General features: G+C 36.3%; 1 protein-coding gene and 1 long non-coding RNA gene across 17 annotated transcripts in view; both read left to right on the plus strand.

The window, feature by feature from the left end:
• Positions 1-27464, plus strand: part of LOC127847484 (sorbin and SH3 domain-containing protein 1-like) — a 379963-nt gene that overhangs the window by 245047 nt on the left and 107452 nt on the right. For 13 of the 16 annotated variants that reach the window (XM_052379427.1, XM_052379439.1, XM_052379428.1 and 10 more), the window contains 5 exons: positions 223-273; positions 1035-1128; positions 10631-10681; positions 17863-17977; positions 26876-26977. In XM_052379427.1, the coding sequence (XP_052235387.1) occupies positions 223-273; positions 1035-1128; positions 10631-10681; positions 17863-17977; positions 26876-26977 (413 nt within the window). The remainder of the gene's footprint in view (positions 1-222; positions 274-1034; positions 1129-10630; positions 10682-17862; positions 17978-26875; positions 26978-27464) is intronic. The other 3 variants (XM_052379429.1, XM_052379434.1, XM_052379437.1) reach the window with 3 other exon arrangements.
• Positions 4595-5436, plus strand: LOC127847509 (uncharacterized). The gene is made up of 2 exons (XR_008033999.1): positions 4595-4723; positions 4880-5436. It is a non-coding gene; the product is annotated as an uncharacterized LOC127847509 (long non-coding RNA).

Genomic DNA, 27464 nt, shown 5'->3' on the forward strand with positions numbered 1-27464 from the left:
TTAAGCATATTTCCATGTTTATTAAAAAAAAGCTTGTTAGTTGAATTCATAACATTGGAAGGTTAAATGCTGCTGAATTGTTGAATACGAAAAATTGTGCACACTGAAAACATGATGTGTTAAAAATGTAGCACATCATGTGAAAATATTTCCTTTTCTATAAGTGAACAAATTGAATGCTCAGGGCAGTTTTACATTGACTGAAGTCTGTTTTTCTTGCAGATGTGAACTCCTACAGGCCCAGCTATGAAGCGCCAGCTCGCTCAGTGAAAGGTAGGTCAACCTTTGAAGGGACAGTTGTTGATACTGACAGAATGCATCAAACAACAGCATTAATACTCATTTAACAGGTTGGCTCATCTAGCATGAAGTGTGTAAGGTTTGATTCTTCGACGTTGATTTCAAATCATGACACCATGTCATCATTTTTATGCCCCTGAAGGAGGGCATATAGTGATCAGACCGTCCGTCCGTCTGTCCTTCCCTCACACTTTGCGTTTAGGTTTCGCGTTAAGGGTTCACTCATAACTTCTATGTCGCTTCAGAATCAGATAGCTACTTGATATTTGGCATGCATGTGTATCTTGTGGAGCTGCACATTTTGAGTGGTGAAAGGTCAAGGTCATCCTTCAAGGTCAAAGGTCAAATATGTGGCTTCAAAGCGGCGCAGAAAGGGGCATTGTGTTTCTGACAAACACATCTCTTGTTCTCTGGTAAAATCCACCTTGTCATCATTGTTTGCAGATAATCTCTACCTTATTGTTATTATTATCCCCTGCCATAGACGGAAGGATATAGTTTTGGCGTTGTCTGTCCTTCCGTCTGTCCGTCTGGAGCCATATTTTGGAAGTGCTTTGGCGGATTTCATTGAAACTAAAGGTTACATTGACCCTGTTATTATTGTGTTTAGGTGAAATTGACCCTGTTATTATTGTGTTCAGGTGACATTGACCCTGTTAGTATTGTGTTTGGATGACATTGACCCTGTTATGATCTAAATCAGGTGACATTGACCCTGTTATTCTTGTGTTCAGGTGACATTGATGCTGGCTACCGATCTGAGCCGGAGTACCGCTCCAAGCAACGTAGCAAGAGCACATCAAACATCAGCAAGGCAGCCCGCGCTTTGTAAGTCACCCTTTCAAACCTATTCATCTTTTCACTCTGGTGCAATTACACTATTACCAAATTGCAATAATTTGTCATAGGCGAATTTGAAATTACTGAACATATTACAAGATTACATCCTGTTTTATTTAGTAAACTTTATGCATTACACAATTTATAAATATATAATGTAATAATTTTTAAATTATACGTTTCCAAGAAAGGAAATGCACAATTATGCACACAACTCAAAATCTATGTTATAAAGCATGATTATAAGTACCACTAAGTGTGTTTTTACAAAGTTGTACTTGATAAATATTGAAGTATGCTGTACTGCAGTACATGTTATTTCGACCTCCCTGCATATGCGTGTGTACCCCACCCATCTCCATAATCCTGTTGACTGTACCTGTCTAGGTGGCAATGAACTGTACACAAAAATGGCTCTGCAATATTCAATTTATCATTGAATTTAATAAATGTTGACCTCTTGTGTATGTCATTGAACATTATCTGTAAAATATTGAACAATAATTTTGCTATTACCTTTTTTTAGTTACATGATTGATAGGCAAAAGACCAGTTTGGAGTCTCTCTATACTATACAGTCTCCCCCACCCCCATCTCCCCAGCCACTCACCTTCCTCCACTGGGGAACATAAATGTGGCTTATCAATTTCTTTGTTGACAAGGTCTGTCCCATTTGTTTATATGTAACCTTTGTATGCTCTGCAACAAGCATGTGCATGATTTGGACTGTTGTCAGTCTTGATTGAAATGTAATAGTTCTATGTCAGTTACATTTCAGGGTGGCCATTGACTATTGAATGCAGGAATCTTGAGTCAACCTAATGCTATGTATGAAAAAAATGAGAGAATTCAAACAAATGGCAAAATTACAGAAACATTCTGGGAATTTCGAACAAAAGTGTACACAAATTCTAAGCTGAAAATGATTTTACATTAATTATCCCCACGCTTTTTGAATAGCGTGGGGATATTGTGGTTATCTCCGCCGTCTGTCTGTATGTCTGTCCGTCTGTCCGTCCTTCCTGGCCACTATCTCCTCCTACACTATTAGCACTAGAACCTTGAAACTTACACACATTGTAGCTATGAGCATATGAGCAACCTTGCACTATTTTGAATTTTGATCTGACCCCTGGCTCCAAAGTTATGGGGGTTGTGGTGGGGCCGGGTCAAAGATTTTTACTTATTTTTAGCTTGACTATTATATATGAAATATATATAGTGGAGCTATTCTACTCACCCCGGCGTCGGCGTTTCCGTTCCGTTCCGTTAGCGTGCAAATGTTAAAGTTTTCGTACTACCCCAATTATTTTCATTGTCCCTTGACATATTGCTTTCATATTTTGCATACTTGTTTACCAACATGACCCCAACCTATAAATAAGAGCAGACAACTCTATCAAGCATTTTGTCATTATTATGGCCCCTTTTCCACTTATAATATGCAGCAAATGCTTAAGTTTTCTTACTACCCCATTTATTTTCATTGTCCCTTGACATATTGCTTTGATATTTTGCATACTTGTTTACCAACATCACCCCAACCTATAAACAAGAGCAGACAACTCTAACAAGCATTTTGTCATAATTATTGCCCCTTTTATACTTAGAATATGCATATTATTGATAAATCTATGTTAAAGTTTGCGTACTACCCCAAATATTTCCTATATCCTTTGACATATTGCTTTTATATGTTGCATACTTGTTTACCAACATGACCCCAACCTATTAACAAGAGCAGACCACTGTATCAAGCATTTTTACATAATTATGGCCCCTTTTACACTTGGATAATTGAACATTTTGCTTAAATTGCCATAACCTCTTTATTTATGATCACTTTTTATTACTACTTTGACAAAACAACACTTACCTGAATACCACAACGGATTCCACCCAAACAATACCCCATGCCCCTATCCAGAATCACTCCCCCCCCCCCCAACCTCCCCCCCCCCCAGTTTTTTTTTCAACATCGTCTAATACTGTGAAACCATTATTATTCGTCAGACATTAATTTTCGTCTTAAATCCAGCGGAATCCACGCATGTTCACAGGGCTCGAAATTAACACTCGCACACTCACAAAATGCGAGTAAAAAAATATTGCAAGGTAAGTTATAAGCTACTAGTATTTTTTGCAAGTAAAGAAATAGTGAAAAAAAAAACAAGTTATATTGCTAAATGCGTTCGACGGCATGAATGCTAAACCGTAGGTCAATTTTTTGAACGTCCGAATACCCATATGCGGAAGCGCGCACCTTGTTTGTAGACTGGTATACTTATAGTACAGATACCCAGATGGTATTGATACAAAGAACATATAACAGTCGACTATTCACACTCAAGTTAAATCCGGTTTTGACACAAAGGGGTGTACATTATACAGTGTACTGACAACTGACATTTCCTGTAAAACGCGAATGCAATAAGGCTGTATCGAATGCGTCGACTTCGTTTAGGTAGAATAGTGTTGATTAGCACTAATTGTTAACAACTTTATTACTCATTGTGTGTATTGTGTTTTTCAGGGGTATTGCAGATTATGCAGCCAACACGCAGCGAATCCGGATTAAAGACAATTCTATTAAACGCAATTAAAATATGACGATGTGTGATCAACACCAGACTGAAATATATTCTGCGCTTTTATTACAAATTAATAAAGAACATTTTGATTTGTGTTTGGTTGTTTGGTTTTTACTGCATCTACTATTTTTGTTCATATACATAAAAAACCCGTACCTTCGTTGTTTAAAACACTCGTTAACGGTTATTCAGTCCCACTTATCCACTAATCATAACAAAGAACGTGTCAATGACATAAAATAATAAGGGACAGTTACTATCACCTGAAATAACAGACTTGTTAATTGGCAAATGCCAAACAAGGCCCACCTACTGCAAGTGACTACCAAGTGTCACCCCTCTTTCCCCAGCACGATTTTTTCGCAACCGCGTATTACAAACATTACAAACAAATCGGACGCTTTTTTTTCAAAACCAGAAATGGACGAATTTAAGTGCTGACGAAATAGTCATTTTTTTAAAAAGGACGAAATTTCGTGCTGACAAAAATAAATGGTTTCACAGTAAATTACCACTCCCAACATTATACCCCCCTCTCACCCCCCACCCCCCGTACCCCCCCCCCCCCCCATTTTTTTTTTAAACATCATCTAATAAATTACCCCACCCCACATTATACCCCCCCCCCCCTCTCACCCACCCTACCCCCTCCCCCCCCCCCAATTTTTTTTTTCCTTTTTTTATTTTTGAAATATCGTTTTATAAATGACCACACCCCACATTATACCCCCTCTCAATCCCCCCCCCCCCCACACACACACAAATATTTTATTTTTTCCTTTTTTATACGCCCGTATAAAATACGGGACGTATTATGTGAAACCCCTTGGCGGGCGGGCGGGCGGCGGGCGGGCGGCGGGCGGAAGGCATCACTTTGTCCGGACTCTAATTCAAATTGTATTCATCCGATCTTCACCAAACTTGGTCAGCAGTTGCATCTAGTTGATATCTAGGCCAAGTTCGAATATGGGTCATGCCGGGTCAAAAACTAGGTCATAGGGTCAATAAGTGCATTTTCAAAGGGGCCACTTTGTCCGGACTCTATTTCAAATTGTATTCATCCGATCTTCACCAAACTTGGTCAGCAGTTGCATCTATTTGATATATAGGCCAAGTTCGAATATGGGTCATGCCGGGTCAAAAACTAGGTCATAGGGTCAATTAGTGCATTTTCAACAGCGCCACTTTGTCCGGACTCTAATTCAAATTGTATTCATCCGATCTTCACCAAACTTGGTCAGTAGTTGCATCTAGTTGATATCTAGGTCAAGTCCGAATATGGGTCATGCTGGGTCAAAAACTAGGTCAAAGGGTCAATTAGTGCATTTTACTTTGTCCGGACTCTAATTCAAATTGTATAAATCTTATCTTCACCAAACTTGGTCAGTAGTTGCATCTAGTTGATATCTAGGCCAAGTTCGAATATGGGTCATGCCAGGTAAAAAACTAGGTCATAGGGTCAATTAGTCCATTTTCAACAGCGCCACTTTGTCCGGACTCTTATTCAAATTGTATTCATCCGATCTTTACCAAACTTGGTCAGTAGTTTCAAGATAAGTAATATCAGTACAGGAAATACTGCCATTCTATACCTATGTAGGTCTAAACAATTATGATTTAAATATTGTGTTTTAGAGAACAAATGAGACTAAGTGTACACTTATTGATATCAATGCATATATATGAATATATCAGTTATATAAGTTGTTGTTGTTTTTTTTGCTTATTTCCAAAACAAATACATCAATCATCAGTGTATCATCTCCAATGGCACACGAATCGGGCGTATATTGCTCCGTCATGCGGCGCTCTTGTTTTATTTTTGAAAGATCGTCTAATAAATTATTGAATATGAACAATTTCCCCATGATGGCTTACGTTTTACTGTCAAGCACTGGAATAGTCGAGCGCGCTGTCCTCTGACAGCTCTTGTTATGCCCCCCTTCAAAGAAGAGGGGGTATATTGTTTTGCACATGTCGGTCCGTCCGTATGTCCGTCCACCAGATGGTTTCTGGATGATAACTCAAGAACGGTTAGGCCTAGGTTCATGAAACTTCATAGGTACATTGATCATGACTCGCAGATGACCCCTATTAATTTCGAGGTCACTAGGTCAAAGGTCAAGGTCACGGTGACCCAAAATAGTAAAATGGTTTCCCGATGATAACTCAAGAATGCTTATGCCTAGGATCATGAGACTTCATAGGTACATTGATTATGACTCGCAGATGACCCCTATTGATTTTCAGGTCACTAGGTCAAAGGTCAAGGTCACGGTGACCCGAAATAGTAAAATGGTTTCTGGATGATAACTCAAGAACGCTTATGCCTAAGATCATTAAACTTCATAGGTACATTGATCATGACTCGCATATAACCCCTATTGATTTTCAGGTCACTGGGTTAAAGATCAAGGTCACGGTGACCGAAATAGTAAAATGGTTTCCGGATGATAACTCAAGAACGCTTATGCCTAGGATCATGAAACTTCATAGGTACATTGATCATGACTGGCAGATGACCCCTATTGATTTTCAGGTCAAAGGTCAAGGTCACGGTGACCCGAAATAGTAAAATGGTTTCTGGATGATAACTCAAGAACGCTAATGGCTACGATCATGAAACTTCATAGGTACATTGATCATGACTAGCAGATGGCCCCTATTGGCTTACAGGTCACTAGGTCAAAGGTCAAGGTCACAGTGACTTGACACAGTAGAATGGTTTTCGGATGATAACTCAAGAAAGCTTACGCCTAGGATCATGAAACTTCATAGGTACATTTGATCATGACACGTAGATGACCCCTATTGATATTTAGGACTAGGTCAAAGGTCAAGGTCACAGTGCCAAAAAACGTATTCACACAATGGCTGCCACTACAACTGACAGCCCATATGGGGGGCATGAATGTTTTACAAACAGCCATTGTTTTAGGTTATTTTACTATAATTTCTTCATTTCTACACCGATTGTCTTCAAATTGATACTGAACCTCTCTTATGACAATACGGTCAATCTCAACTATGCATTGCCCCATTACCAACCCTGGGGCGCCCCTGGGTCAAACATGCGGCTTGGGGATACGCGTCGGCCTCTTCCGCGCCATTTCTAGTTATGTTTGTTCCCCCCCCCCCCCCCCCCCCTCCCCCCCCCCCAAAAAATTGGTTATAAAAAATGACTAAAAGTATCAATTCGGACATGTGCTTACTGTTACTTTACCAATAATTCGCCAATTAATGCTATTTCAAATTCCAATCAAGGAAAAATGAGAGAATTTGACTGCAGAACTTAAGTGGCCACCCTGTTCATGGATGATACAGTATCAAACATTTAAAATAATATAATTCCTAATTAAGTTTAATATGGTTGAGCCCATTCGGCTCTCTGTCAAACTCAAGAGTGGTTTGCTATGTGTCACCTTTGTTTGTTCAGTTTGAGTTATTCTTTGTCTATATGCACAAGTGTATGATGCTATATGTTTTCTCGCCATGTAATTATACCCATACGAGATGTAGTAGAACAGAGTATACTTGAAAAGCAAGTAACATTAGTCAGTCTGTCTGTCCATTGACCATATCTCTCCTAGAGTTTGGAACATTTTCAATGTACTATATTCAAACTTGGATGCATTGTTTCTCATGATAATTATGTAGTTGCATATGCACGATATCTGTCCTGCTACTTTAATGCACCTGTGTAAGGAAATATGTATTAAATAGAATTTTGTCTGGAAATTTTGAAAAACTTCTTGAACTGAATTAACAGAAGCATAGTTTTCCCAAGGATCTGTTCATTACTGTTGCAGGAGAACGCAGTCCTTTCATTATTAAAGCTCCATAAATAAACACTTTTCCTGTTATTAAACAGTTGCAGTTGTCTCTTGTGTAATTCCCAATATACATTGTAGTCATGTGGCCTGGTAATGCAGACTTGATGACTGATACAGGAAATACCTGCAGATCAATACTGTACACTCCATGGAAGCCAGTAGCTAAATTATCACCTTAGCAATCCGGTCTTTCTCAAATCAAAGAAACACTTGGAGCAGCATTTCTTGGTCTGTCTTTATTTGGAAAAATTGCAATTACTGCTCTCTTGTAACCAAACAAAAGTGATGAAGACATAATAGAAAGCAATGGATATTCAGTTTTTCCTACTGGTGCATCAAAATAAAGCACCTAAGGACTGTCCTCCATTATATCTGCAGTAAACAGTGACGTTCAGTGATTTGTGGAGTTGCTATGGCAACAGTTATAAAGCATTCATGGCAGTGTGTTGGTTTGTGGGGGCGTGAGTCCACCTGAGATAGTATTGATTCAGGTGTCTATCTTGGTGTTGGTGTTGGAACAAAAGAACGGATTTTATTCCAGCTGTTTTGTGTTGTTTAAAAGGCCAGAAAAACAATGGATTGACTAAAAAACGTAAGGCTTACATTTTTTCAATACAATAGAAAATTTCTATTGGTTGATGTATGAATTGCTTACTTGTGAGTCCCCTACTGATATGTCAGCAAAGATGGTTTTAGGTTTGTTCTTTGATTTTAAATGGGATATTTTCTAACAAATTTCTTGTTTCCATGAAATGTCTCAGAAAGTGATGATAGGAATTTGATGGAACTGTGTATGCAGTCTCTTTACAGGAGGGACATGAGAATGTTGTGTGGCCATGCTTCTCAAATAATTTGTCTGGGAGTTATTGCTCTTTTGTTACAAATAAGACATTCTGTACTAAGGGTTCATGTGTATATTGTAAGGTTGTTTCTGTCAATTAATCTTTCAGACAGTTACTGCCCTTTGATTTTTTTGCATACCTGAGCACAACATGCTCATGGTGAGCTTGTGTGATCGCCGGTTGTGCAGCATCAACATTTACCTAGTTACTTCTCTAGAGGCCACATAAATTGTCCAATCTTCATGAAACTTGGTCGGAAGATTTTGCCCAATGATATCTTTGAAGAATTTTGAATAAAGTTCTGGTTGGTTGAAAAACATGGCTGTCAGGGTGGGGCATTTTCCTTATATGGCTATTGAAAAACCTTGTTAACACTTTAGAGCCCACATTTTTTGAAACTTTGTAAGAACATTTGTTCCAATAATATCTTGGATGAGATCAAAAATGGTTCAAGTTGGTTAAAAAACATTGCCACTAGGGGGTAGGGCTTTTTTTCTTATATGCCTATAGTAAAACGTTGTTAACACTCTAGAGGCCTCATTTATTGAACTATCTTCATGAAACTTGGTCAGAAGATTTGACCCAATGATATCTTGGACGAGTTTGAAAATGGTTCTGGTTGGTTGAAAAACATTGCTGCCAAGGGGGCAGGGCATTTTTCCATATTATGGCTAATTAAAGTAAAACCTTGTTAACAATCATAGGAAATCACATATATTGTCAAATCTTCATGACACTTAATTGTCAAAATATTTGTTCTAATGATATGTTGGATGAGTTAAAAAAATGGTTCCAGTTTGTTGAAAAACATGGCCGCTAGGGAGTGGGGCATTTTTCCTTATATGGCTATAGTAAAACCTTGTTAATACTCTTAAAGGGGCATTGTCACAGATTTTGGCATGTATTGAAGTTTGTTGTTAAATGCTTTATATTGATAAATGTAAACATTGGATCTAAAAAGCTCCAGTAAAAAATCAAGAATAAAATAAATAAAAAGTAACCCTTAACAGGGTTGGAACCACTGTCCCCTGGAGTCCATGAGTAAAAGTCTACCAAATTTGACCACTTGGCCATCCGTGCTCATACTATATACTATACTATACTATTTTATTCTTTATATAAGTAATCCTCATAGTTTCACAAATTATAACGACAACAACAGAACTCTCCACATTATTCAATCCTTTCGCGTTGCAACGCTTTATAATTTTCAGGTTTTTAAATCATCAAATGATGCATATAATTGCTATTTTAGAGCATGGTAAATGTTCAGAATTACTGTTTCCTCACAAATATCATAACTATAACGAAAATTTGTGAATCTGAAACAACTTTTTTTAATTGTGTTAATTTACCAAAACGTGAAAAGGCCCCTTTAAAGTAATATTTATTGTTCAATTTTCATGAAACTTGCTCAGAACACTTGTTCTTATGATATCTTAGGCTGCACAGAACAGGCCAATTCCTTTGTATCTCAGGTGTGCGACTTTGGGCCTTTCAGAGCCTCTTGTTTATATTATTTATTTAGTTTTCACCTGCTTACCCTTCCATTTACAAAGTGCATGATTAGTATTACTGATATTATTGTTTTCACCAGAGGCCATACTTTTTGTCTGTTTTAAAAAATAGTTAATTGATATACAGCAGTGACAAATGAATATGGGATTTGATCAGGAAAAGCTTCATGTGTACAGATGAATTGCGATATGAAGGCAATGCAAATCTGTAATTGAAAAGGTTTTTCCTCACTTATGTGCTCCTTTGGTACATGCAATACTTGCACAACTTTCAAAGAGCAGTTATTTATGAGACAAACAAGTAGATATTTTGCAAAGAGAAGTATGCTTAAAAACTTTGATAAGGGTCAGAAAAATAGTTTTGTATTTGAATTTTAATCCTAAGTGTTGCAGTTCCTTATACTTCTATATTCTTGTCATGTTCCTGTTCTTACTTGCTTATATCAAAGACCAAATGTGCTGCCCCTGGGACTCAGGCATAATGCTTATTTATAAACAAGTTTAGTATGAAATGAATTTGTTTGTTTTTATTAACTATGTGAATTGTTTAAATTGTAAAAAAAAAAACAAGTATATTTTATTTTAAACCAGTTTTATAAATTGTTATTGTGAATAACCCTGTTATTTGTTTGACTTGTATACAGTTGACTTAATGTTATATCAAACATGTTTAAGTATTATATTTTACTCTGCCTCCTGAATTACAGAGATATAGGTTCCTTGCCCGGTGATTTGGAAGAGTTCATCCAATATTTGGAGTAGGTGTTGAATTTGTTGTTACCCCACCCAATTTTGTTATGAATTATATATATGTTTTGTTGAGACACATTTTGTTACCACATTTATCTGTATAATAACTTAAGCTTGATAAGTATATATTGCCAATGTTCCTACAGTCTTCTGAAAATAGTTAATTATTTTTAATAATATAGATTTATGTTTATATGTGTTTCTATGCAATGCTGCAATAACTTTCACTGCTCGATGATAAGTTTTTAGATTCAATAATATGATTATGTCACCTTTTACCTTGCATTGCAAATATTACAATGATTATATGCTATGAATGAGACATATTAATTTATCATGTTTGTGATTATATAGAAAACATTGGAACTTCAGAAACATCAGGAGAGAAATTCTAGTCTGCAAGTCTTGTATTATAGGCAAATGAACAATTTCCTGCTTAAACAACACACTTAACACAATAGACATTTTACCTAAAAGAATTATTTATTCTTGGGTCAACCTTCCTGGAACAGCCAATTCATACATGAATTGTTTATCCATAGTCTAACCATACAATTTGATAATATGTAATTTAAATTAGAAACACGCAGTTGTCAATATATATTAAGCTCATAGCATCTGATAATTGAAAATATGGAGGAATAGGTAACATTATGTGAACAATTTGTTATAAATATTTCTGTTGTTATATTGTGAATAGCAAAATTTAAATTACAATTCATGTTTCAGTTACTCAAGAACTGCCAATAATAGAGGGTGTTATGTATTACCATGCTCATTCATAATGTATTTTACAATTTATAAGGTTGTGCTTCACATTTTGTTGGACAAAAAACACATGTTCATAGCCACATGACTTAAAGTATGAACATTATATTTTTAACAGTCTTGAAATGAAATGTTTATTTATTTTATTGCCTCTTTTCGGAACAGAAAGTTAACAAAGTGGTATGTTTGGTTTGTATATTTATTGACTGTGTTGTTTTGTACTGTCGTTCACCCTGCCCCATTAAACAATTGTGTGTGTTTTATTGTTAATAATTTTTATTATAATTATAATAATATATAATTTAATATTTGTGTTCTAATTTTTATAACAATAATGATTTATTAAGCCATACAATTATGTTTAATAAAATTAGAATATTGTTATGTTTACAATTGTGATTTCCCCTACAAAGTGCTTGCATGAAGTATTACATTTATTTAAATGTGTGGACTCCAGACCTAATTAAAATGGTATTGCACTCCTGACCTCAATGAAATAGTGTGAAATCTAGTCCTCAATGACATGGATATGAATCCAGACTTAAGATGGTGTGTATTCCAGAGCCAAATGACCTCAATGAAATAATGTGCAACCAAGACCTCAAAAAATGGTCTGGACTAAAGACTTCAATGAAATAATGTGCAATCTTGACCTCAATGAAATGTTTTGCATTCCAATCCTCAATGTAATGGGGTGCAATCCAGTCCTAAATATAATGGTGTGGACTCCAGACATCAATGAAATGGCATGAACTCCAGACCTCAATGAAAGGGTGTGCAATCCAAACCTCAATAAAATGGTGTGAAATCCAGACCTCAATGAAATGGTGTGCAATCCAAAACTCAATAAAATGGTGTGAAATCCAGACCTCAAAGAAATGGTGTGCAATCCAAACCTCAATAAAATGGTGTGAAATCCAGACCTCAATGAAATGGCGTGCAATCCAAACCTCAATGAAATGGTGTGAAATCCAGACCTCAATGAAAGGTGGGCAATCCAAACCTGAATGAAATGGTGTGAAATCCAGACCTCAATGAAATGGTGTGCAATCCAAACCTCAATGAAATGGTGTGAAATCCGGACCTCAATGAAATTGTGTGAAATCCAGACCTCAATGAAATATTGTGGACTCCAGACCTCAATGAAATGGTGTGGAATGCAGATATCAATGAAAGGTTGTGAAATCCAAACCTCATGAAACGATGTGGAATCCAGACCTCAATGAAATGGTGTTGACTGTAGACCACAATGAAATGGTGTGAAATCCAGACCTCAGTGAAATGGTGTGGACTCCAGACCTCAATGAAATGGTGTGGACTCCAGACCTCAATGAAATGGTGTGGACTCCATACCTCAATAAAATGGTGTTCAATCCAGACCTCAATGAAATGGTTTTCAGTCAAGACCTCAATAAAATGGTGTCGACTTCAGACCTCCATGTAATGGCATGGACTCAATACCTTTAACTTCCTAACAGATATTGTTCTTACTTTCAAATGAACTTAAACATTCTGTGAATGCAATCCAAACCTCAATAAATTGGTGTGCAATTCAAACCTCAACAAAATGGTTAGAAATCCAGACCTCAATGAAATGGCATGGACTCCAGACCTCAGTGAAATGGTGTGAAATCCAGACCTCAATGAAATGGCGTGGACTCTAGCCCTCAATGAAATGGGATGCAATCCAGGCCTCAATGAAATGGTGTGAAATCCAAACCTTAATGAAATGGTGTGGACCCCAGACCTCAATGAAATGGTGTGAAATCCAAACCTCAATGAACTGGTTTGTACCCCAGACCTCCATGAAATGGGATGGACTTCAGACCTCAATAAAATGGTGTGAAATCCAAACCTCACTGAAATGGTGTGTACACCAGACCTCCGTTCAATGGGGTGGACTTCAGACCTCAATGAAATCGTGTGAAATCAAGACCTTTATAAAATGGTGTGGTCTCCAGACCTCAATGATATGGTGTTCACTCCAGACCTCAATCAAATGGTTTGCACTCCAGACCTCAATGAAATGGTGTGAAATCCAAATTTCCATGAAATGGTGTTGGACTCCAGACCTCATTGAAATGTTGTGGACTCCAGACCTCAATGAACTGGTGTGGACTCAAGACCTCAATGAAATGATGTGAAATCCAGACCTCATTTAAATAGTGTGAAATCCAGACCTCAATGAAATGGTGTGCACTCCAGACCTCAATGAAATGGTGTGCACTCCAGACCTCAATGAAATAGTGTAAAATCCAGACTTCAATGAAATTGTGTGCACTCCAGACATCTATGAAATGGTGTGCACTCCAGACCTTAATGAAATGGTGTGCACTCCAGATCTCAATGAAACGGTTTGAAATCCAGACCTCAATGAAAAGAGGTGCAATCCAGACCTCAATTAAAAGGTCTGGACTCCAAACCTCAAAACCTCATTGTTATTGCATTGACTAAACCCTTAAACTTCCTGACAGATTTTTTTCTTACTTTCTGATGAACTTAAACCTTCTGTGAATGGTAAATCAAAGAAGTAATTGATGTTAACAATATGTCAGAATAAAGGCCTTTTGTCATTGTCTCTACATCAAAACAGTAACTATGAAATATTTTCACTCCTTTACCTGCTTGTAGCATTTAGCTGAGACTTCAACAGCTTAAGAACTACAATATAATGGTGATCATATATGAATAATATTTAGCTGCAATTTATTTAGGTGGAATTATTGCATTTATTATCTTTGCTCTATTGCATTTTAAGAAAAGTAATGTGTGGTGCATAAAAAAGTGTTGATAACAAACCTTTTACCTGTGTCAACGCATGTGTTAGGGACAGTGGTGTGAACAGTTTTATTTTTTCTTCTTAATAATGTTTGACAGTTGTTATTTTGTCAAAGAAGGGACAATTTGAAACCGATTCAGGGCAGTTTCTGTCTGTTTATAGTTGGGTTTGGTGAATTTACGTAGTGTTCTCAGTTCTGGAAAAGTTGGATTGCATAATTTGATGGTTAATCTGGCGTTGTTGAAAGAAAAAAGTTTCTTTTTGGATATTTTTGACCCAGTCTTATAAGAAGGGCGATGCAAAATGCAGCAAAATTTACAAAAAAGTGGGGGCCCTGTCTAATAGTCAATCCGTTTTATAATCGAAGAAATACCCTATAGTACTCTTAAACCCAAAGTCTCTAGGTCAACTTAAAAAAAGAGCTTTTGAACAATCTGAAGACCAAATTTATCGCCAATCTTCATGAAACTGAGTCAGAAATCTTGGCCGATTACAAAACTGGGTCATTTGGAGTAAGAAATTAAGTGGGGGCAAAACTTAATCACTAGGTTAAAATAAACAAAAAGCTTTTGAACACTCAAAAGTGGCAAAATTAATTTCCAATCTTTGTTCCTAATAATCAGGGCCTAGTTCAATACTAAGTCTGGTGTGGTCAAAAACTAGGTAAAATTAAAGAATTTTTTGTGTGAACAATCTAGAATCTAGAAGTCACATTTGTTTGCGCATTCTTCATAGAAGAACCTTTGTTCTACTGATACCATGGCGCTTTATTCAGATACGTTGAAAAACATTTCTGCAGGGATGTTTTTGATATATATGGCTATTGTAATACCATTTTAAAAACTGAGAAGTCAATTTTTGTCGCCCACACATCACAATACTTACTCAGAACATGAAACAAATGTTTTTATGATATCTGGGTTGAGTTTGCAAATGAACGTGGGTTGTTCAAAAACATGGATACCTGGTGTTGGGTCAGTTTCCATTTCAAGACTATTTGAAAAGCTTGTGCAGACTATGTTCTCAGACCAGTTGAGTTCCTTGGAGTCTGAAGTGAGTGTCTAAAGACAAAGTTAAATACACTGCAACTCCATTATAACGTATTTCGCAGGGTCCAAAGATCAAGATCACGATATATCTGGCGCGCGATATAACTTGTCAGGTCATTCATGCATGTATATGTATGGATTAGCATAGTTTTGCAATTTCAAAACAAGCTATTTACCTACCTTATGCGTTATATATGTTCAACATCAAAACATTATTCCATATAAGTAATTGAAAATGTTATAATAAAATGTGTTATCTGAAAAGAATTACCAATATTTATTGTTCCCTAAAGATGCTAAAATCTAGCCACAAATAAACACTCCTGCAAATTATTTGTACTATTAGCATGCAAGAATTATACTTTATGTACATTATCACATCATTCTTCCTCTTGGAAAGCATTGGCTTTAATATTTATGCCCCCCTTCGAAGAAGAGGGGCTAGATTGTTTTGCACATGTCGGTCGGTCCGTCCACCAGATGCTTTCCGGATGATAACTCAAGAACGCTTAGGCCTAGGATCATGAAACTTCATATGTAAATTGATCATGACTGGCAGATGATCCCTATTGATTTTCAGGTCACTAGGTCAAAGGTCAAGGTCACAGTGACTCAAAATAGTAAAATGGTTTCCGGATGATAACTCAAGAATGCTTAAGCCTAAGATCATGAAACTTCATAGGTACATTGATCATGACTGGCAGATGATCCCTATTGATTTTCAGGTCACTAGGTCAAAGGTCAAGGTCACAGTGACTCAAAATAGTAAAATGGTTTCCGGATGATAACTCAAGAATCCTTACGCCTAGGATCATGAAACTTCATTGATACATTGATCATTACTGGAAAATGACCCCTATTGATTTTCAGGTCACTAGGTCAAAGGTCAAGGTCACAGTTACTCAAAACAGTAAAATGGTTTCCAGATGATAACTCAAGAATGCTTACGCCTAGGATCATGAAACTTCATAGGTACATTGATCATGACTGGCAGATGACCTCTATTGATTTTCAGCTCACTAGGTCAAAGGTCAAGGTCACAGTTACTCGAAACAGTAAAATGGTTTCAGGATGATAAGGCAAGAATGCTTACACCTAGGATCATGGAACTTCATAGGAACATTGATCATGACTGGCAGATGACCCCTATTGATTTTCAGGTCACTAGGTAAAAGGTCAAGGTCACAGTGACTCGAAACAGTAAAATGGTATGAGGATGATAACTCAAGAATGCTTACGCCTAGGATCATGAAACTTTATAGGTACATTGATAATGACTTGTAGATGACCCCTATAGATTTCCAGGTCACTAGGTCAAAGGTCAAGGTCACAGTGACATGAACAGTAAAATGGTTTCCAAATGATAACTCAAGAATGCTTAAGCCTAGGATCATAAAACTTCATTGGTACATTGATCATAACTGGCAGATGACCCCTATTGATTTTCAGGTCACTAGGTCAAACGCGCAAAGGTTCTTTAGATACGTCAGTATTGATCTGTGACATTTAGTGAAGTTCTTGTATACACCTTCATGTGGGGACTGTGTGTATTCGACAGCCTAAGTGATTGGCTGATCTGATTTCCAGGGTGCAGAATCAACGGGGTTTTCAGGGGTTAACACACAGGCTGGACAGAATGTAAACAAACAATTAAGAACTTTATTTTTTCAAATATCTCAAGTTATTGAAATACATTTGCAACAATTTTTAGTGCATAAAAGACTGTTTTTCTTGCAGTTTGTTCCGATATGTTAAGGTATAAGAATAAATCCTTTAATACGTCTGAAATCGGTGACAAAATTTCATGTTGCATGAAGCAAAACTGTGCAGTACAAAAGGAATTTTTTAACAAGAACACAGTAAATAAAGTCATTCTAATGTATTTCACATTGCCATAAGCAGCATAAAAATCTGTCTTTTATGCACTAATTGAAGTTCTTAAGAAAAATTGTTTTAAAAAGTGTTGTTTTTTTAAAGCACAACTTACTGGTTTGTTTACATCCATTAATGTTTGATTGGGAACCCCACAAAGTCATGTGATCCTGCACCCTGATTACCAAGAAGAAAGTGATTGACAGCTGGCATCATGTCACTTTATAGCAAAATGAAATGCAGATAGTTGTTCATATTTTTATAGTATTACTAATTCAGTATGTTTTTGTTTTGTGTTGTGACATTTGCATGTAAGTTTGAATGAAAAAAAAGTTTTTAAAAGATTAAGTGTCCTCCAGATGTGTGGGTCATGTTTGGATGATACCAGCTTTTAACTAGCTAGGATATCAATCTGCCCCATTCCCCAAGAAGCCTAGTTGTGCATACCTCTGTCTGTCCATGTGACCTTATCTAATTTTGTTATGCAATAACAGCTGATGACCAAAATTAAATATTGCCATGCTGCGTTCCCTGTATGTTCACTGCAAGGTTTTATAACCAATTCACCAACTTACATTGTAATTAATAATGTAAATGTTGTTTATTGTTGTTTAAAGTAAACAAATTAGCAAATAGGCATTTCATTTGTAAGCTAGTGAACACGATTGATTGGCTAAGTTTGTTGTCTAAAATTATGAATTTTGCACCATGTTTCTTGCAGCGAATGGTCACCTGCTAATGCAAGGTCAACTCATGATGTGTATCGCAACCAGCCCCGTAGTATCATAGATTATGAACCAGGTTTTTCTTCAATCGCTTTCCGGGAATCAAAATCGGTAAGATTATTTTAAACTCAAGTTAATGTTAACTCCATCATGTAGTGAGTATCACAGGTGCATGTTTTCTGGTTTGAGCATCTTGAGAGTGATTCTATCATCCCAATAATGTATTTCAACCTTCATGTTTTGAAAAATTCAATTTCAAACTTTTGTTTTTTATCAGTATCATTTCAAGCATCATTTTGCAACAGTACTGTCCTCATATTACAAGGTACCTTTACATTCTTCATTTTGTGATTGTCAATGCTATTCTTGTTTGGTTTTGTTTATTCATTTATCAGGTTTTGAATTAAAATAAGATATATTTTTTACAAGGTTAATGTCTAAACCTGTAATTAACCTGTACATTATCAAGGGTCTATACATAAATACAACTGACAAAGTATATAGAAGTTCTGATGCTGCCCAGTGTATGAAAAGCTTCATTCACAGCTTGTAGGTGACATTTGTCTTATTGTTGTGTGGACTGAATTAGATTGTTTAAACTGAATAATTGATTTCTTTGTTAACTTGAAAATGAGCAGTCAAGCATTTCTGATTCTGTTGGGTAAATTACACTTAGGCTGGATACTGCTTCTGTGTTCAACAGCTTGCATGTGTGCACATCTGGCATAGTTGTGTTAGGAAGCAAGAGAACAGATCAATAGGGTAATAAGCACATACGGCGCTAAAGCTATTCAATAGCTCTGTGCACACAGGATAGGTGAATTTATTAGAGTTAGTTTGGAGAAAAATTATTTTGGTATTAAAATTTTAGTTTGCATCTAATTGATGATTGGATTTTACTGTGTAATTTACTTTATACAAGACAGTAATGGGCAACAGGTTAATAGATAAACCAATTCTGTTTTATTAGCTCACCTGAGCACAATTTTTAGATCATTTTTTGTCCGATGTCAACATTTTACCTTGTTAACACTCTAGAGGTCACATTTAGTGTCTGATCTTCAGGAAACTTGGTCAGAAGATTTGTCCAAATGATATCTTGGTCGAGTTTGAAACTGGGTCTCTTGAGGACAAAAACAAGGTCACTAGGTCAAATTAAAGAAAAAGCTTGTTTACACTCTAGAAGTCACATTTATTGTCCAATCTTCATCAAACTGTGTCAGAACATTTGTCCCAATAATATCTCAGCTGAGTTCGAAAACGGTTGAAAAACATAGCCGCCAGGGGGCGGGGCAGTTTTTATGCTCCCCCAAAATTTTTGGGGGGAGCATATAGTCGCCGCTTTGTCTGTCCGTGCGTGTGTCTGTCCGTCCGTGCACAATTTTTGTTCGGGCTTTTTCTCAGCAATTAATGACCGGAATTCAATTAAACTTTATGGGAAGCTTCACTATCAAGAGAAGATGTGCATATTATCAGACGGTTCTGGTCGGATGATTTTTCTAAGAGTTATGGCCCTTTGAAATTTTCCATTAACTGTACATACAGTGCAATTCTTGTCCGGGTTATTTCTCAGCAACTAATGACTGGAATTCAATGAAACGTAATGGGAAGCTTCACTACCAAGAGGAGATGTGCATATTATCAGCTGGTTCTTGTCGGATGATTTTTCACAGAGTTATGGCCCTTTGAAATTTTCCATTGTACATATAGTGCAATTCTTGTCTGAGCTATTTCTCAGCACCTTATTACGGGTATTCAATGAAACTTCATGGGAAGCTTCACTACCAACAGGAGATGTGCATATTATTAGCCGGTTATGGGCAGATGATTTTTCACAGAGTTATGGCGCTTTGAAATTTTCTATAAACTGTACATATAGTGCAATTCTTGTCTGGGCTATTTCTCCCCAACTACTGACTGGAATACAATGAAGCTTTATGGGAAGCTTAACTACCTTGAGGAGATGCGCATGTTATTAGTGGGTTCTGGTAAGATGATTTATTTAGAGAGTTATGGCCCTTTTAAATTTTTAAGTTGCTAAAGCATCCATCGTATTATTTTGTCCATAGTAATGCCCCTCAAGACGTTTCCTTTTATCTGAATATATAGTGCAATATTGTGACAAAAAAAACCTTTGGGGAGCATCACCCGTCTCCGACGGTTTCTTGTCCTTATATGGCTATAGTAAAACCTTGTTAACACTCTAGAAGTCAGAGTATGAGTCCAGATATAAGGAGAATATTGTTGTTGTTCATTGAAATGAAGGAGATACGACTGTTTTGCTTAACAAGGACAATGTTTGAAATTGTAGATACCCAAAGCTTATATCAACTTGTTATAAAAACGCAATAACAAAATTATTTAAAAGTATATTTTGTTCTTAATCAAGTGGTGGAAAACAAAGACAATGACGCTGCAATAAAGAGCTTAAATTTAACAATAAACAATGATGATTGTGTTAATTGGACGTCTATTATTGTAAAATGTAATGCGTCGATCTAATTTATGAATGCCCCCTTTTGAGTCCCAGGAAAACAAAGCGCTTATTTACGGAGACTTTTCTTACCTCCCCTGAATATTGCAGGGTCCCCGGCAATGTAGAAAAGAGTATTTTTGATGGATGTTTTATGAATTTAATGGTGATTTAAAGAATATAAGCACGATAAATGTGTGAAAAATAAGGTAATTGACATAATTTATGTTTTGTTATTCATAAATACCTGTTTAAATTGCATTTTTATGAGAGGTTGAGGGAGATACAGACAGATATTCTTCCTGACTGCTTCAACTAGGCTCTATTGATCTTATATTTTGCGCACGCGCTTCTACTAAAAGTTCCATAATTAAATTAATTAAGTCCATTTTTTTCCTGAAAATAACAATAATAGCCAGGCCTTGTGCTTATATTCAAGGTACAAGTTTACATAGTGAAACATTAATGTGTGTATCAGTCAGTCAATCCCAACGCTGAATGACTGATCAGATTTACGCGCGCACCAGGACAAAGTTCTCTTACAGCTCCGCCTATTGGATCTACATTAAATGGAAAATAATTTGTGTCTAATTTGCCGTGCTCAAACGACTAAAATAATATGGCTTGATAACAGTCTAAAATTTTCATTTTAAGTCAAATCTTCAGCTGTAATCGAAATTGGTTCCAGTCCATTGCGAAACATGGCCACAAGTGGGTGGGGCAATTTTCGTGATAATGCTATATTGAAAAATTGTTAACACTTTAAAAGTCACATGTTGGTTCAATCATCATGAAAGATGGTCAAAAAATTTGATCTTATAATATCTGGGCCAAGTTCAAAAATGGTTTTGGTATTTTCACAAACATGGCTACCAGGGAAGGTAAAGTTTTCTGTATATGGATATATTGAAACCCAGTTAAATCTCTTGTAGTTGCATTTTGTGCCTTATCTTCATTAAACTTGCTGAGAATGTGTTTTTAACGTTATATGAATTGAGTCGGTAAATGCTTCCAGTTTGTTGAAAAATATGGCTGCAATACGTCACTAGTTTGTCATTTTGGCTTATGTGCAACCTTTTTAAAACATAGTAATTTTGTTTCTTTCTAAAGATGCTTACAACCATGAAAGAGATACTCTGAAAGTGTTATGTTGTAGTTAATTTTGATGATGATGATGATGATGATGATGATTTGAACTTGGCCATAACTTTTGCAATATTGAAGCAGGGCTTTCCACAGGGCATTTAACGATCCCTCGCCGGGGCGCTTGAATTTCGAAATCAGAGTCTCCGGGGCGCTTGAAATTTTCCGATCAATGTATTTTAAAAGAGCACTCGGTACCTGCTTTCACAAGTAATCGCCATAAACACCACATGGGGTAATGGATAATCCACTGATTAGAGAATAGCATGACGCGCGTATCGATTTTTCTAGCCACATTACACAGTCATTTAAATGCTGACAAGGATGTATCAGGTAACTTTCCAGTCGTCAAACTGTGATGTTCATCGTCCCATCGGTTACGCGAATGCTTATGAGGGCGGTGTTAACTATCGACCATTATTTTTGATTGACGTTGGGCACGAAGTAAGAGTTTATCGCAGCTTGATTAGCAAGAAGCTGTAACATTTAAGTAATATAAAACCGGTAAGTAGAACAGTGCATTAAAGACGGTTTCAGGCATCATCATCACACCTTTTTACTGTAAACTAGTGTAACCTATGACTCATCATTAAAACCAGAAATTGCAAGTGGTAAACAGTTAATTACTTATAGCGAGTAAGATGTGCAAATAACTCCCGGTTACAATTATGCGATAACAATTTAATTCCAGTACATGTATATTTCATCATGTCCATTTAAAGAACTGATTCACCTCGTTTTTCTGACATTTATTCGACACGTAATGCGCTTTAACAAATTTTCGTTGAATTAATTACACACACTTGTAAATGTTTTGTCCAATAATCGCTACTTAGAAGACTGATGATGGCAACCGGCCGTAATCATCGTGGACAACGTGAATTTCATGCATAATTCCGTCAAAACATTTATTCAACTCGTTAAGTGTTTAAACAAATTATTGTTGAATTCATAACGCAACTGTTAATATTTGTTGAAATCTCAAATAGGAATAATTTAATTTGTAATCCGAAACCCATTCCCGTAAGTCGATGTTAACGCGTTTTTAATCCGAAACACACTTCCGAATGTAAATGTTACCGCAACGTTAAAATATTCTTGCTTCAAATTAGCAGTGCAAATTTATTTTGTGTTGAATCTTTTTCTCAATATAAAAGAGCGCAAAAATTATGCAGCATGTACAACATAGCGTCATTTGCATAGAAAACGTGCGTGTATCGTTTTAACAAGCACACAACACGTCAGGGGATTGACGCATGTTCAGAGGCAATATTTCATCAAATCTATAAATAGTCACTTAAAATTTATTTGATACTATAGACAAATAGCAAGGTTTGTGTTAAAGAAATAATTGAAAGCTTTTATCGTAAATATTTACCAGAAAGTGATTTATAAAAACGGAATAAATGGGATTATCGGTTAATCAATAGAAACTTAAATAATAGTAAGTATACTGTACAGTAATAGAGTCGGGTTGAAACGGATGTATTGGGGAATCGTTCGAGTCGGGATTTTACTATATGTACGGAAAAGGTTTAAAACAATTAAACAATATAAAAAATTATATATATTTTTAAATGACTTGGGGATTTTCTTGAAGAGTCATAGTGCACCAAATGACATCTTTTGACGCTGTTTTTCTTTGAGTTATAACGCACCACAGAATGTGAATTGACACGTTAAATTTAAAAAAAAATTAACTTCGGGAGGGGACACCCCTCCCTAACCACCCCTATCAGCCCCGCGGTGCCTGACAAAAATCCTGTGGAAAGCACTGTGAAGATAGCAACTTGATATTTGGCATTCATGTGTATGTCATGGAGCTGCACATTTTGAGTGGTGAAAGGTCAAAGTCACCCTTCAAGGTCAAAGGTCAAATATATTGGGGGGTGGGCATTGTGTTTCACAAACACATCTTGTTTTCAAAGGAATCTTATTTCACCTGGAGCTGTTATTGGAATATATCCATTTTATCTATTGATAATTTTAATGTGACCTATTGAACTTTTTAGAGACAGCCTCTTTTGCAGGGAAGACAACTATCTACTGGCTATAACTGGGTTGTTCCAACAGAGTTGTCCCCCAAAAAATATTTTAAGGTCTAAATATGTTTATAAACATTCTTTGTTGGAATTATTTTGATTGTCAATTTAGTTCCTTTCTGTCTCATTTGATTGCCGTTAGACCCATGGCACTTTGGTTTTATAAAAGTCTGCAAACCTGACATGTATTTTGATTTCAATTGGATAAGATTTTTATTGCGTCCTTTTGTTTAAAAATAACTGCAAATCTACACATCTAAGACTCGACCTAAAGGTTGTTTTTACTCCCAAATATGTTTTCCTAATTTTCCACTAGGTTCGCATCATACATGACAGCACATTATATACAAACTTTTACCGTAGATAATTTCAGAAAATATTGCAAGACTTTGTTCAAACTGTTCACAACTATCTTCATCTTTCCCTGTGCTCAGTAAGTCCATGGGTCTATTGTCGAATTTTGTTCTCTTGCTTAAACCACCCCTTCCATATTGTTAACAGTTGTTTTGTCTTCACAAAAACAAAAGCAATAGGATATAAAAGCAAATAGGGTTTTATGTGAATCCAAATTTCTCTCTCAATTTTTGTTTGGAGATCAGCCCTGAACTTGCAGCTGTATTAGGATTCAGAATGCATTAGGATGTGTTTTGCAGCAAAGCATTGTAAAGGGGATTTCCTAGTTGATTTGCCTACATTTTAGCTCACCTGAGCACAATGTGCTCATGTTGAGCTTTTGTGCTCACCTTTTGTCAGTCGTGCATCATGCAGCGTCAACATTTGCCTTGTTAACACACTATAAGCCACATTTATTGTACGATCTTTATGAAATTTGGTCAGAATATTTGTGCCAATGAAATCTTGGAAGATATTGAAATTGGTTCCGGTTGGTTGAAAAACATGGTCGCCAGGGGGCGGGTCATTTTTCCTTATATGGCTATAGTAAAACCTTGTTAACACCCTAGAGGCCACATTTATTGTCAAATCTTCATGAAATTTGGTAAGAAGCTTTGTACCAATGATATCTTGGACGAATTTGAAAAACATCGCCGTCAGGGGGAGGGGCATTTTTCCTTATATGGCGATATTAATACCTTTATAACACTCTAGAGGTCACATTTATTGTCCGATCTTCATGAATTTTTTTTCAGAAGATTTGTCCCAATTATATCTTGGATGAGTTCGAAATTGGTTCCGGTTGATTGAAAAACATGGCCGCCAGGGGGCGGGACATTGTTCCTTATTTGGCTATAGTTAAAACTTGTTAACACTTTAAAACTCACATTTATATATTGTCAAATCTTGTTAACACGTGGTCAGAACATTTGTTTTAATGATATCTTTGATCAGTTCAAAAATAGTTCCGGTCGTTTGAAAAATATTGCCACCAGACCACTGGTTATTATCCCCCACCATCGGGGGAGGGATATTTTTTTGGCGTTGTCCGTCCGTCTTTCCGTCTGTCCGGAGCCATATCTTGGAAGTGCTTTGGCGGATTTCATTGAAACTTATTATGAGTATATATATAGACTCTAGGATTATGCATGCCAAATGGCATTGTACACCATCTGTTAATAACGGAGTTATGGCCCTTTGTATCTTGAAAAAATGCTTTTTTGAGTGTCAAATATAACACTTTTGTGTCCAGAAGCATATTGGCGGGGGATATCAATTCAACGAATTTGCTTGTTTATCATAATATGGCTATAGCTAAACCTTGTTAGCACTCTTAAATTTACATTGATAGTTCACTCTTCATGAAACTTGATCAGAACATTTGTTTTCATGATATCTTGGGGCAGAATAGCAGATTAGTTCCTTTGTATCTCAGGTTAGCGACTTTGGGCCTTTCAGGCCCTTTTGTAATGATATCTTGGATGAGTTGAAAAATGGTTCTGGTCTGTTGAAAAACATGGCGTCATTTATAGTACATTTGTTCTAATTATATCTTGGGCTGCAAAGAACATGTCAGTTCCTTTGTATCTCAGGGCTGTTTAGGCCCTCTTGTTTTAGGTAGTTTCCAATGAGTCTTCAGACAATTTTTTTATCAAACTGTTATCAGTGTCCACCTTCAAAGAAGGACTTTAATGCTTTACACCTGTCTGAATGTCAGTCAGCATGTAGGCTATTCTGTTTTCTCAGATATCAAGAGAATGCCTTGATCTAAATTCATTCAGATTAAGATGCTTGGGAGGGAAGGAAGACCACTATTGATTGTGAGGTTGAAAGGAAGACCACTATTGATTGTGAGGTTGATAGGAAAGGAAGACCACTATTGATTGTGAGGTTGATAGGAAAGGAAGACCACTATTGATTGTGAGGTTGATAGGAGAGGAAGACCACTATTGATTGTGAGGTTGATTGGAGGGAAGACCACTATTGATTGTGAGGTTGATAGGAAAGGAAGACCACTATTGATTGTGAGGATGATAGGAAAGGAAGACCACTATTGATTGTGAGGTTGATAGAAAAGGAAGACCACTACTGATTGTGAGGTTGATAGGAAAAGAAGACCACTATTGATTGTGAGGTTGATAGGAGAAGGAAGACCACTATTGATTGTGAGGTTGATAGGAGAGGAAGACCACTATTGATTGTGAGATTGATAGGAGAGGAAGACCACTATTGATTGTGTGGTTGATAGGAAAGGAAGACCACTATTGATTGTGAGGTTGATAGGAGAGGAAGACCACTATTGATTGTTAGGTTGATAGGAAAGGAAGACCAATATTGATTGTGAGGTTGATAGGAAAGGAAGACCACTATTGATTGTGAGATTGATAGGAGAAATTTCATGTTCAAAAGTGCTTGTAATATATATGCAATATCAGGAAGGTTGGTCCAAAAAACTATTTTGTTTGGACAGGCTTTATAGAACTCTCTGACCAACAATCCCCAAAGTTAGTATGGGGGTTATTTGGTAGGACAGGACATTTTGAGGTCAACTAGTAAGAGGTCAAGGTCACAGCATCTCATTAGATTAAACTGTGTCAACAAAATATCTCGAGTACACTTATTATGCTGGTTTGTTCAGTGCAATATTAAACAATCTTTTAACTACTGCATTTATTGACAGTGTATCTGCAGTGCATGTTAAGGGACATACATGTTTTACAATATCTATGTTTGCATTTCGTTTATATAAAGCATATTTTGCAAATAAGAAATTAATCACCTCAGTTATGCCAATCCAGCCAGGAAATGTATGTTAATATGTAAATGTTTTTAGCATGAAGCGTATTTTGATATATATATGTTTTTAGCATGTAGTGTATGTTGATATGTAAATGTTTTGTAGCATGTAGCGTTTGTTTGTTAGCATGATCAGTGATGACTTGAACATTTCCTGTTTAGCATCTTTCTGAGCGACCAAAAAGTTATACAGGATTGTCCCCTGCAGAACGAGAAAAACAAGACAAGAGGACACTCGTAGCTATAAAACGAAAAATTAAGAAGGTAGCACTTCCCCAGTAGAAAAAAGCTGTCTCTTACAAACATTGTGTGTGGTGTTTTTATTTTGTATTTGAAGCTAATATGGTGAAGCCCATAGAACTGGGGGCTTTTAGCAGCTTCTTTAACATTTAAATCATTCAGAATGTAAACATTTCTGCACATCTTCTATACTACAATCACATTAGCATAAGTATTATCTCAAGTTTTGAAATGTTTGAGACTTTAGAAATTAAAAAACATAAACATGCTAAAAATTTCGGGATGCACAGAAATGGTTACATTCTGTAGGCTTAACAGCTGTTTGGCAGCCATGTGTGCAAGTATAACATGAATATTGTTTCTTGTGTGGTTGAGACAAATCTGTAACTTGACATATAAATAGAACATTTTATTAAACTTTCCTATGGTAATATGCACGAATTTACACATTAAGTTTGTTTTTCTTTAAAAGAATATTGTTATACAAGTAAATAATTACAGTTAAAAGAGA

This window comes from Dreissena polymorpha, chromosome 10 (assembly GCF_020536995.1).
Source record: "Dreissena polymorpha isolate Duluth1 chromosome 10, UMN_Dpol_1.0, whole genome shotgun sequence".
NCBI classification, from domain to species: Eukaryota; Metazoa; Mollusca; class Bivalvia; order Myida; family Dreissenidae; genus Dreissena; species Dreissena polymorpha.